Source organism: Colias philodice, chromosome 2, assembly GCF_061535455.1.
Source record: "Colias philodice isolate Cphi_HAF_F1 chromosome 2, ilColPhil1 Martin Lab GWU primary, whole genome shotgun sequence".
Classification (NCBI taxonomy): Eukaryota; Metazoa; Arthropoda; class Insecta; order Lepidoptera; family Pieridae; genus Colias; species Colias philodice.
In genome coordinates this window covers 4,440,782-4,454,552 of record NC_143087.1, presented here as the reverse complement: position 1 = coordinate 4,454,552, position 13,771 = coordinate 4,440,782, and the positions used below count along the sequence as shown (strand labels likewise).

Below are 13,771 nucleotides of genomic sequence, written 5' to 3'. Positions count from 1 at the left end.
ATTTGGGCAGAGAAACTGTTTAATGAATCTTAGTACTATAAAGACAAATTTGATTCAGCGCCATCTATGAGATTTCGTAAAAATCAAATCAATTTACATGTTAACACTACTGAACACAATGTTAAAAATTAATAATTTAAATATAATTATGTTATTTATTTATTAACCCATAATAAATCTTCCCTTCCCTATAAGGTGCGCTTATATAATTCGTGTGAATATACTACATTTTTAAAAGTGAGGGTAGATGTATATTATTTTAAGTCAAACTAGACACCATTACAGTTAATCTAATATTGATTGTGTTCATTGGTTACATTTTTAAAAATCTTCGTGTTTTAATAATTCGATCACGAGGCGGGACTCTAATACAAAAAGGTTAGTTCGTTGATAATTATTATTCCTTCATCATTTACATGTTGTTAGTAAAAATATACTTTGACTGTTAATACTTTTGTTCAGTATTTATCTGTATGATTATTGCTTGGTAATTAATATATTTTCATGTCGTATACCTAATTATAAACATAAGTGTGATGTGAAACTAGCTGGATTTATTTTTACACACTCACAGTCTTATATTTTGTGTTAATGTTAAAATAGTATTAATAGTGTAAATCATAATATTTTTTCAAAGTTAAAAATATTTCCTTTTTTCTGATGGTGTTGCCATCGAATTAAACCGCGCTGTCGTTTCGTTCACAAAAAGTCATGTTATTAGGACCGAATATGTAGCCGCCTCAACTTACGGAAACGAGAGTAACCTGCGTTGTCTGTTAGTTATTATATAGTCGAATTTAACGTTACATGGAAATTGGAATCTAAATATATGTATACCTACTTATATTAAATCTGTAGAGGTCAATTCTGCACATGAAATATATTTCCTAAATAACTATCACGAGGTGATTAGAGATCGACATCGACGTCAAAAATGTTTGTCCGTCTGTCTGTCTGTATAACCGTTATAGAAACAAAAACTACTCGACGGATTTAAACGAAACTTGGTACAATTATTTTTCATATTCGTGAGCAGAGCAGCAACTCCATTTTTAAGCTTTCGTCGCGTGTGCGTTCTTAATGCGTGTATCTTAATGGTTAAAGCTACACAGAAATCAAGTATGAAAGAAATGTTCTCCATATTATATAAAAAATATCTCCCGACATCATAAATGTCTATCTTTTATGGTTGAGCTTAGGAGTTCAAAGCTTTCTGATTATATTTGTCTACTAGCTGTCCCCGCGACTTCGTTCGCGTGGAATAGTGACTATGGGACCTATGCATGGGCTCAGGGTGGGGCAACAATAAAAAATCATTTTTATTTTCATGCTCCCACTCCCGCGCCCACTCGCACTCCCACGCCATATGCCACGTTCAGTCCCAATCCCACGCCCACGCCCACTCCCCTTCACAATTAGTACCTACCAGATCAAAGCCAGGGTAAGCGCCCCACCCAGCCCCACCGTGGCTACGCCCATGCTGAATTACTACTTAACATACAATTATTGAGTAAATACGTACAACCATACTGTACTGTTGTACTACCATAAATAATTAAAAGAATTGTTATTAAAATTTCTTACTAAACTGAGCTAAAAAACTTACGTACCAAATTATTAAAGAAAATCAAGAAATGAAATGCCTAACCTATACCAAATAGTTACTACATATTGTAATTAAAAATTATGATTAGTATATAATATCGAAAATCAAAAAAGAAATGCCTAACTAATTCTACGTAAAATTTCTTTTAAATTATGTCATATTATTTTTTAGGAACCAGGGGGGGGGAGAGGAGCAAATTCTATTTCCTTCCTTTCTTAAACGGATGTTTTTAATAATCTATGGTGTAGCCAGTAGCCACTGATCAGCTTAATCGATACTCAGTTTTTATCAAATCCAGAAACAAATCCAAATTAGATCTTTCCTGTCTCACGCACGTAACTAAAGGCTGAAGAGAGAGAGAGCACGTAACTAAACCGTTTAGACGAAGAAAAGTGTATAGAAAAAGGAATAAATAATTTCATAAACTTCCCGACGATCTTTAAAAATAAATTATAACTTTCATTTTTTTCATTCCCACTTTTACCCCTATGTAGGTATAATAAGTGGATGAACCAATTTTGATACACTTTATCTAAGAACCAGCGTCGGAAAATATTCTGCCTAACAAAAAAAACCGCATCTAATTCGGTTTACCTGTTAGCCAGCTACGGTGCCATAGACAGACACACACACACACACAGAAATACATAGCGGTCAAACACATAACACCAGTCTTTTTGCGTCGGGGGCTAAAAATATAATACGACATAATTTAAAGGACATTTTATGTGGAAAATTTACCTATACACCAGGGTAGATAATTTTTGAAACAAAAAAAAATCGCAGTAGGATGAAACCCATTAGAAAAGGATATGATAAACATGTAAGGAAAAATAAATTACGGTCAATCGGAGTTCGGGAAGTGGGAGGGGGGAGCTTTTAAGAGAAAAAAATGGTTTCTCTTGATTTCTCGATAATAATAACACCTGCTAATTTTTTTCTACATATTTTAATTGTACAGACATCACTTTTCCACAATTTTATTATATGTATTGATGATGATGATTGAGATTATAACACTCTTAGTCCGTTTTAATTTTTATTCACCCGCATCAGTGCCACCTAAAAAATCTTTATATATCGAAATTCGAGCAAAGTTAAGAAAATGAGAAATAAGAGTTCTCAAGGATCGTTAGAGATAAGAGGCTTACTATTGACCGAAAACAACATGTGTTATGCCGAACCTGAAACCGCTTCACAACGAGAATTGCGGCTCACAGCTGACCGCGAACGGCATGTACTATCCTGTGAGACCGAAACCTTCACTGAGGGTATATATAACGTCTCACAGCTGATCGCAAATGGCATATTGTACTATCCCGTGAGACCGAAACCCTCACTGAGAGGGAATTACGTCTCACAGCTGATCACGATCGTCATATTTTATCTCGAGAATTCTGAAACTTTTACTCAATATGAAGACCGTTTGACAAATAATAGGGTGCACCATAATATTATTCGATCTCTCGAAGATGAACATGAGCATAAGCAATGACTAGAGTAGGGACGCGAATATTACCATTATTTGAGACAAGAACGATTAATAAGTTTGTTTAATGAAAGATTAAGAATTGAAACTATTGGTCTCTTTAAACGGACGAATAGCGAGAGGCCCGTCTTATTGCAAACAGATTTCGACATAGTCTTAATGACTTAGAGGTAAACATAGAAGATCAATCTACAAATTCGGTGGTGTGGTCCGACAAAATAATATAAAAGTGGGTTTGCTTATAACCTCACAACTGATTACAGATCATCTTCTGTATAGGCGATATTAACGTAGTATGTTCTTTTTGTAATGCTTTAAAGTGGAGTAAGGAGTCGGCTTTCGTTTGAAGATACGCCGGAACCTTTGAAATCACTACTTTTAAGTTTTAGAGGAACATGTGCAATCTAAACAGTTCTTAGACAATATTAGCTCTTATAGTATTGCGTTTTAAATGATCCTTTGGTGCTCAACAATTATTAGATGCTCCTTTCATTCTTACTTTTAAGATACAAGGTCAAGTTTATCATTTGATAGGATCCCTTTTGCCTGAAGGCCAACCTAAGTTTCTTTAAATATATTTTGTATTCGACTACGACGAATAATCGAATACAAGAAATCAATATTTCTCGAATTTAAAACTGAACTCATTTCACAATTTTAGAACATGTTAATTCATCAGGTTAATCCGTATATATGCGTTTTAAATCGACATTAGAAGCTTTTCCTCAAGATGGTGATATTAATATAAAATTGGTATAAATGCCGATAGACGGAAGTCTATCAGCACTCAGGAATTCCCTGAGCGTGTTATAACGCCCAGGCCGCAGTATTACAATTTTTCCTACAGTAGGGCGACGAATGTATTTTCGCATAGCAACGGAGGGGAACTCGTGGGGGGTAAAGTGACGCGGGCCACTTACCACAAACATGTTTAGTTTGTGGTACCGAGCGCGAAAGAAAGTCATCGTGTTTTTAGTAAAGTTACAATGTAAACTAACGTAATTTATTACTTAGGTAAATATTCTATAATGGTGCGCTCAAACTGTTAATCTACATTTAATTTAGATTATTATTTTAATTACTAAGAAATGTAGAATTTAAATCACATTCATTCATGTTTTCCTCAGATATTCGATGTCTATGATTTTCGATGATTTTAAGATTTTCTTATCAGAGTATTCAATTTTAATGTAGTTAAATTTTATAAGAGACAATTAAGAACATTCAAAAATAAAGTGTCACGTATTTTTTTTAAACGACGAATGACGAAAAACGACCGAATCGCGGACGAAGTCGCGGGCAACAGCTAGTGCACGATAAAACACGCGATAGACAGTATCAAAATACGAAGTAAATTAAAAAAAAATGCAAGACAATTTTTATTATTAGATATAAAATTACAATCAATTAAATCGATCATCGGATGGTCAGAAGTACAATTCTGGCATTACCACCAAAAAAAGGACGGAAGAACATTACCACTTATAACTCAATCCTAACCGCCACGGAAAATTACAAAAGAATTGGCATGTCTATAAAAGATAGTTTTAAAGAACTAACATTTGAAAATGAAACCGACATCACAGTAAATTATGGAAAATTGGAAAAAAAAACTTGCTACAACTATTAATACCAACAAAACCAAAAACAAGTACCCGCTTAGCGATGAAACCATCCAACTAATTAACCGCAAAAAATCCTTACTGGCCCAAGGAAAAAACAAAGAGAACATAAAAATAATTACAGAAATAAGCAAACAAATCAACAAAAATATGAGGAAAGACCGCAAAAATAAGAGATTAGAAGTGTTAGAGAGACAAGTAATGAGAACAGGTGGTGTAAGAAAAGCTCTAAAAGAACTGAGAGAATCAGGAAAAGAGTGGGTGCCCAAACTAAGGAAAAAAGAAGATACTATCACAAACAGGAAATGTATACAGGAACTAGCCACGACGTTCTATAAAGAACTTTACTCTAACAAAGACGCACACAACCATCCTAATTTACCACCATCTCAAAGTATAACAGCAGAAAGCATGCCAGATAGGGAACCCGATATTTTGAAGAGTGAAGTGGAAAAGGCAATAAAAAGTTTAAAAATGGAGAAAGCTCCGGGACCAGACAAAATAAGGAACGAGATGTTAAGAGGCACTATTGAAGAACTAGTACCAATACTTACCAAGATGTTCAACCAAATTTCGAAATCTGGATATGTACCAACACAATGGGAAACTTCACATATAATCCTACTACATAAGAAAGGCGCAAAGGATGACATCAGTAACTACCGACCTATAAGCTTAATGTTGAATGTGTACGAAATTTTCGCAAAGGTCATTTTGGACAGGATAAGCGCAAAATTAGACGAAAGCCAACCAATAGAGCAAGCTGGATTCAGACGTAACTTTTCTACAATAGACCACATCCACACACTAAAACAGATTATTGAAAAGTATAATGAGTTCAACAAAACATTATACATAGCCTTTATAGACTATGCTAAAGCATTTGATTGTATTAGTCATAAAGCAATATGGGAAAGCTTACGAAGGCAAGGTATACCTGCTTCATATATCAACATTATTAAGAATATATATTCAAACAGCAAAGCAAAAATCCAATTGGAAGCCTTGGGTAAAGAATTCAGAATCAAGAGAGGAGTTAGACAGGGTGACCCAATGTCGCCGAAGTTGTTCTCAGCAGTTCTGGAGAACGTCTTTCGTAATCTGGACTGGGAGCACCTAGGCCTCAACGTAGCTGGAAGAAAACTAAACCACTTAAGATTTGCGGATGATCTTGTTCTTCTGGAAGAAAATCCAAAGACACTCGGGAAGATGATCAAATCTCTAAATAAAGAGAGCTCGAAAGTGGGTTTAAAAATGAACATAACAAAAACAAAACTGATGACCAACTCGGTAATGGATCCCATTGTAATCGAAGATCAACAAATAGAATATGTCGACGAATATTGCTACTTGGGTCAGATAATCTCCCCAAGAGACCAAACAACCAAGGAACTAAATAAAAGGATTGCTAATGGATGGAAGAGATTTTAGTCTCTGAAGGAAATTGTAAAATCAAAAGATCACAGCATGGCAATAAAAAGAAAAGTATTCAACACCTGTATCCTTCCTTGCATAACCTACGGCTGCGAAACATGGTCCCTTACAATACCATCGAGAAAAATTAGCAAAGTGCCAGAGAAGCATGGAACGGAGCATCACAAGATCAAAAAGGCAAGATCGAATCAGTAACCTGCAATTAAGAGAGAAAACAAAACTGACTGATATCCTGGAAAGAATAGACCTCCAAAAATGGAGATGGACCGGCCATATGTTGAGATCTAGATAAGAAAAATGGAGCCAAATTGTGACTAACTGGTATCCAAGGGATGGCAAGAGAAGTCGAGGACGTCAACATATGCGCTGGGAAGATGAGCTTAAACTTACCGCGGGACCCAATTGGAGGAGAGTAGCCAAAGACCGGAAACAATGGAAACTACTGGAGGAGGCCTTTGCCAGAAGGCACACTGAGCTGAGAGATATTCTATAGGATTATACATAAAAATCACTAAGAAAATTATACAGTCAAAAAAAAAAACCATCCTCACCCAGTTTAAAAGGCTAAATAAGTAATAAATAAATAAATAAATAATAAAATTACAAATTTCATCATACCAATACAAGAACTAGAGATGAGATTCTGCAGCCGTCCCAAGCGCACTTTGACCCCGTCGCAGTGGCCCTTCTTCAGCATAGCGAGCAGGTCGAGCATCTGCTTGAAGTGCGGGTCCCGCATGTGCTCCTCGCGCACTAACAGACAGACGGTTGGACGACCCGATAGACGCCAATATCTATACAAATATAGATATATATAAATCTCGTGTCACAATGTTTGTCCTCAATGGACTCCTAAACCACTTAACCGATTATAATAAAATTCGCACACCATGTGCAGTTCGCTCCAACTTGAGAGATAGGATAGTTTAAACATGTAGGTACCACGGGCGAAGCCGGGGAGGACCACTAGTAGAAATATAGATTGATGGTTGATTGATTAATCAATAATTCTATTAGGGCATGAATTATGTATGTATGTCATGTAGAAATGGGAGTAATATAAATTCTATAAATGTTGGTTGGTATTAAGAACATCAGTTTGAATGATACAATTTCTGTTGTAGTATTAATACTTTATTTCTATTTCTATCAAAAAAAAAACTTTACCATAACAAGCAATCGATAGCATATAAAATGGACTCACTTTCCCACAAACTGTAATTCTGTCTTGATGTCATCGATCAACAACGCCATGTCTCGATACAGGTAAAATTCAGACACTTCAAATATTAGCGGATAGCATAATACCGTCATTCCGCAAACTCTGTAAATCTGTAAAATAATTATGAAGTCTAATTTAATCTTTATCTTTGGGAAAATAATGCTGCCATAGTGCGAATTAAAGTGAAATAAAAATGTATAAATTTAAGATATACATACTAATAATAATAGTTTCCACTGATGTTAATCGCATCAAAGAAATAGGATACATGAAGAATTTTATAATTCTTGTTGTTACTTACTTTACTGGTTCCCAATGATCCCACAGGTCTGATTGGTCGACCTGTCAGCTTTAATTTGCCACAAACTCCTAACTCTCGGTAAACATGTACTAATTGAGTAGAACTACAAATCTGAAAAATTTCATTAACTTATTAATAATATTGATAAGAATTAATAAATACTACAAATTAGTTTGGAAATACCTTAATAAACAAATGCTTATGTCGATACACGCCTTATTAAAATAAAAATGTAATAATTTTCGAAAAAATACTAGATTATATAAATTTGGATATTACAGTTCGCAAGTAAATACCTGGACTGGTTCAACTTCGTGAGGCGTTTGAGTCTGTATACCGTAGGTGCCCATCATGGCTTGAAGTCTCATTGACTCTGCTATTAAAACAACTTGTACCACAAGATCTGTTGCGATACCCTGAAAAAGTTCAATATAAAATTCTATAAATATTTAACGATAAAGATCAGGATAATTTATAGATAAATACGATCTTTTGCATAAAGGCTAATAGCTAACATAAGTGCTACAACATTAAAAATACATAAATAATTGGTAACTATTTAATTTATCATAGCTTCATACAAGAATTAGAACAATTAAGCGGTACATATATGTGAATACTTGCTTATATTAAATTAGCTTAAATACTGTGCAGTTTTGGCATACATTGCTTGGCTAATTCAGTGACACAAAAGTGTTCTGATCTGCAATTTACAATAATACTTACAAACGTCGGCTTAGCCTGCGATTTTTGCATGGAAAGAAATAACTTGTTGTTTAGGAATTTCAGAGAATGTATAAACATATAATTAAACTTAACAAATTTAATTAAATACATTAAATTGAAAGGATTATATAATTTTAATCATCTATGTATATCTAAAAAATCTATTATTTAAGAAAAACGAAAATAGGGCTTTAATAGCTATCATTTCAAATAACTATTTAAAATAAGAAAACTATTCGATCTAGTTTACACAATTTACCTGAAAAGCCGAATACCTCCCGGCTCGACGGGGTCGGTTATAAGAGGGTAAGTATCGACGAATAGGATCCAGTTCATTGACGTGCAGTAAACCGCCCGTTAGTAATTGAGCCAATACAAATAACGACTGCGCCCATAGAAATAGACCACCGGTATCTAGAATATGAAAATTAATAAAAAAATATTTTGAAATTATATCTTGGTTGCATTACCTCCACCTGCTAATATAGGCTTTGTAAATATTTAGTAAAACCTATTGAGTTGTTTTTAAAGTTTCACCGTTGCCTTGAAAAACAAAGTGGTAACAAAATAATGCATAAGCTGTATTATTTTTTAAAAAAAGTCACGTAATTTTTACGCGTGTATAATGTATATTGAGTGCACGTTACACGCACGTTACTCGCATGCTCCTGTCAATCGACGGAGCGGCAACGTCGCGTCAATCGCTATTCATGCGTTTATCGTGCGGCCGTAGAATGTTTTTTCTAAAATATTATGTTCTACGCAAGATGCAAGTATACGTATTGTGCGCATGACATGCGTATTACATGAACCGTTATAGGCCTTAGTGACCATTTTCTATTACCTGATTACAGATTAAGTCTTATTCCTATTCAAATTATAAATAAATGTTATTCATAAAACTTGAATATAATAAAATATAATATAATTATTATACTTTTTAAAACACATACCTACTTACTAAATTGTGTATAAAATAAGGTGTTAGTTAAATCTCAACGTAAACATTTAGAAAAAGGTGCAATGGTTGTAAAAACGATGCTATAGTGCTCATGATGAAACAATCACACGTATTACAAATAATTTAATTTTGTTTATTTACGAAAGTGCAAATTTATAAGAAAAATGTGCCATTGAACTCAGCTACGCAAACATCAATAAAGATGTACATTGTACAATTGTACATAGTTAAAATTGAAAGAAGAACTAGTGTGGAAATATTAGGTGCGGAGACTCAAGATGGGTATTATTAGTGCATTATAGCGTTAAAGTGGCAAAGAAAGCTTAGAAATCGTCAGGATAGAAAGTCGAATGAAAGCACAAGAATTTTTGCAATTTTGGTTCACACGGGCGTTACCTTTATTTTCGCTATCACCGGGTTGGTCTGAAATTATACATACAATGAAATTTAAAATTCCTTCTCTTAGCGTTGTATTTTTGAATAGAACAAATTCATTTTTGATGCTGTTATATCGAAAAAATAAGTTGTTTTCAATTATCGTGTTGTAAGACGATGTAAATTGAACACAATACATTTTACATACTACCATGGACTAATAGAATATATTTTTTTTTATATATAGAATATATTTACTTTAGATTCTATTAGTCCATGATACTACCTACATTATTTTTAAGTGTGGATAATTAATTATTGAAGTGAAACTTCTTTATCGGGGGTGGAAAAAAATTTTGTGTAACATTTTTGCGTTACGCCGCGCGCGTGACATTTTTGCGTTACGCCGTACTCGTGACATTTTTGCGTTACGCGCCAACTTTTTCTTATCCCTACCACGCGTGATTCGAAGTATACTTTCTCCAGCGGAGTAGGGATAGCGTATCGTTTTAACGTACGTCCTATCACTTTACTTGACCGTTTTTCTATTGCACTCGTATTAATTTCCAACGCTCTATAGTGACGTGGTAATATTACATTAAAGTGATCAGCAAAATCTAAGTGTTTATTTTAATTCTAATTCCAGTGAATTTCTAAAAAAAGTAAGTAATTACATCTCTTTTTCTAATACTTAGGTGTTATTATGGTATTTATTTTTCTAAGTTATTTAAAATTAACCTCACTTTTTGATTGTATTTTTCAATTTTTTAAAATTTTATTAATATATGTATAGATATACACTAACACGTGGGTGGAATTATGGTATAAATTTTTTCTAACATTTGAATGTTGATTGTGGTACATATTTATTTTTCTAAAATATTAAAAGTTATTCTCAGTTTTTGATTGAATTTTTTAAAACACCAACACGTGGGCGTGATCATGTTATTTATTTTTCAAGTTATTTAAGCTTAACCTCTGTCTTAATATGTATATATAGTTACTATGTGCGTCATTAATTTCTGACTGTTTCGAGATTTGGTGCAAAATAAAACAGTGTGTAAATAAAATTAAACAATTGAGTAAAAGTATAATTTCATAGATAACACGTTGAGAAGTTCCCTGTATAAATATATACATATCTTGTATAAATACATACATATGCCTATAGATCTTTACTAAATTGTTTTATTTTATTAATTTTTTACAAATTTTATTTTGCACCAAATTTCGAAACAGTCAGAAATTAATGACGCACATATTATTATATATACGTTTTAATATAGAATATTTTATTTTATGCTTTTTTTACTATAATTAATTAATTTTCTTTCATTTGTTCATTTAATTTTACAAATTTTATTTACACACTATTTTTTATTTTGCACCAAATCTCGAAACAGTCAGAAATTAATGACGCACATATTATAATATATACGGTAGAACCCCGTTGAGTCGAACCTCGATAAGTCAAAAACCTCCAAATCTCGAAAAAATGTTTTGTTCCCTTCGCTTCAAACACCAAAACCTCCATTACCTTGAAATCTCTACCCTCTGTTAGTCGAAATAATCACCGAGTCCCTCCAAGCCATTTTGGTAAATATTTTCACTCTATGACTCGAAAAATTAAATTTGAGCTCTGTATGTCGAAAATAGCAACGTTTTATTGTACAACCTTAACAACTTAATCATTAGGAATTTATTACCTCTATTGTTCGAACAAAAATAAGTTACCGACTTTAAGAACGTGCCGACAATGAAAGTACACTATTGTTTCTTAGAAAACATCTATTGTTCGAACAAAAATAAGTTACCGACTTTAAGAACGTGCCGACAATGAAAGTACACTATTGTTTCTTAGAAAACATCTATTGTTCGAACAAAAATAAGTTACCGACTTTAAGAACGTGCCGACAATGTAAGTACACTATTGTTTCTTAGAAAACATATTACCTCTATTGTTCGAACAAAAATAAGTTATTGACTTTAAGAACGTGCCGACAATGAAAGTACACTATTGTTTCTTAGAAAACATTTAAGGAGTATACGATAATAAATCTATGACTCACGTAAACACGTGTTTGCTTGATTGGTGTCAGGTGTTCAATTATAATTTTATGAATTCAAAATTTATAAGAATAAACCTCAAACTCTCTGTCCAATCAAAATCCGCCTAAGTCGAAATCCTTTATAAGCTGAAAACGGCAGTGGCCGGCGTAAATATTCAAATAGGTAGCGAGGAGCGAAGCGACGAGCATCTTAGGTTAACTTTTGAACTACCGCACGAGCCGAGCGAGCGAAGCGAGCGAGTTGCAGTAGCGGCCGGTGTAAATATTTAAATAGGTAGCGAGGAGCGAAGCGACGAGCATCTTAGGTTAACTTTTGAACTACCGCACGAGCCGAGCGAGCGAAGCGAGCGAGTTGCAGCAGCGGCCGGTGTAAATATTTAAATAGGTAGCGAGGAGCGAAGCGACGAGCATCTTAGGTTAACTTTTGAACTACCGCACGAGCCAAGCGAGCGAAGCGAGCGAGTCGCGGCAGTGGCCGGCGTAAATATTCAAATAGGTAGCGAGGAGCGAAGCGACGAGCATCTTAGGTTAACTTTTGAACTACCGCACGAGCCGAGCGAGCGAAGCGAGCGAGTTGCAGCAGCAGCCGGTGTAAATATGTAAATAGGTAGCGAGGAGCGAAGCGACGAGCATCTTAGGTTAACTTTTGAACTACCGCACGAGCCGAGCGAGCGAAGCGAGCGAGTTGCAGCAGCGGCCGGTGTAAATATTTAAGTAGGTAGCGACGAGCGTGTGACTAACGTATTTCTTTAATATTGTATATAGTAAATTATTTTTTGAAAAATAAGGACATAAAGAAGTTTCACTTCTTACGTGTGTACTCTAGTACACGCACACATTTTTTTAGATTAATTAGGATGTACCTATACCAATTTTACATAATATAAATACATTAAGATATATTCTATGTGTAAAGGTCCAAAATACAAAGATCCGAGTTGGGTGGAAATCTCTATTTTCTTATTGATGCTTCAGTGCATTATCGCATAATAAATTAGGTTTAATTAGGAATATAGGCATGGACATACTTGCAGGAAGTCTTCGAACTGAATAAGGTTCGCTGCGTTCATTTTCTATTCCTTCCTTTGGTACATAATAGTACCATGGAATGACTGGATCTGGAATAGATATTACGAGTCTTGTTACGATACATAAAAAGGTTAATATGCTGCCAGTAATAAAGTAATGTTGATAGGGACTAGAGCATGTTATTTTTAATTTACTCCTTTATATAAAAATTGAAGATGTACAAAATAAATACCTCCAAACTCATCCATATAAATTCTCGTTTTCAACAACCTCTGATACTCTTCTACTTGTTCAGGCAGAGTCCGGAACACTCCATCGATTATCATCATCACATAGAATAACGGCCATTCTGACTCAATACCATCAAACTCCTTAAGTTCTCCCTCATTATAATATCGTCTATTTGGATCCTCGAGTGCACTCTTAAATCCATCCCGGCTGAATCTTTTAAAACCGTATTTGCCTTTCAAACGATTTAAAAGGTTTGATTTTGTTAATTGCACTAAGATTTCTTCATGGGTGGCGAATGCGGGAAATGATATTGTAGGGAGGAGAGCCGCATCAACTCCCTGTACAGAGTTTAAATCTATGATAATCATATGATTATTGGTTAATATAATATATTAACTCACTCTTACGTATTTAATATTGTTCTCTCTGTGTTGTCATAAAACAATAATGTATTACAGCGTAGATTCGTCGCGTCGTATAAACGTCACATTTATTATATATGCAGTGAAAAGTCGTTAGAATCGGAAAGTGTAATTACGATACAGATACGATATCAATATGTTATAATTTTCGAAATAATAGAAGAACACGGAAATAATGGTTTCTTAGAATTTCCTATGTGATTGAAACATTTTGAAATTAAAAATCTTGCTTAGTATATGATTTAAATTTTAAAAGTAAACATTCCAAGTATTTTTTAATTTAT

At 34.0% G+C, this 13,771-nt stretch overlaps 1 protein-coding gene across 3 annotated transcripts in view; it reads right to left on the bottom strand.

The window, feature by feature from the left end:
- The window catches only part of LOC149490336 (putative phosphorylase b kinase regulatory subunit beta), a 29,643-nt gene that overhangs the window by 9,813 nt on the left and 6,059 nt on the right, over nucleotides 1-13,771 (bottom strand). For 2 of the 3 annotated variants that reach the window (XM_089703146.1, XM_089703159.1), the window contains exons 7-15: nucleotides 13,067-13,403; nucleotides 12,834-12,923; nucleotides 9,758-9,784; nucleotides 8,660-8,814; nucleotides 8,401-8,415; nucleotides 7,971-8,090; nucleotides 7,675-7,785; nucleotides 7,356-7,483; nucleotides 6,770-6,945 (exon numbers count right to left, since the gene is read on the bottom strand). In XM_089703146.1, the coding sequence (XP_089559272.1) occupies nucleotides 6,770-6,945; nucleotides 7,356-7,483; nucleotides 7,675-7,785; nucleotides 7,971-8,090; nucleotides 8,401-8,415; nucleotides 8,660-8,814; nucleotides 9,758-9,784; nucleotides 12,834-12,923; nucleotides 13,067-13,403 (1,159 nt within the window). The remainder of the gene's footprint in view (nucleotides 1-6,769; nucleotides 6,946-7,355; nucleotides 7,484-7,674; nucleotides 7,786-7,970; nucleotides 8,091-8,400; nucleotides 8,416-8,659; nucleotides 8,815-9,757; nucleotides 9,785-12,833; nucleotides 12,924-13,066; nucleotides 13,404-13,771) is intronic. The other variant, XM_089703151.1, reaches the window with a different exon arrangement.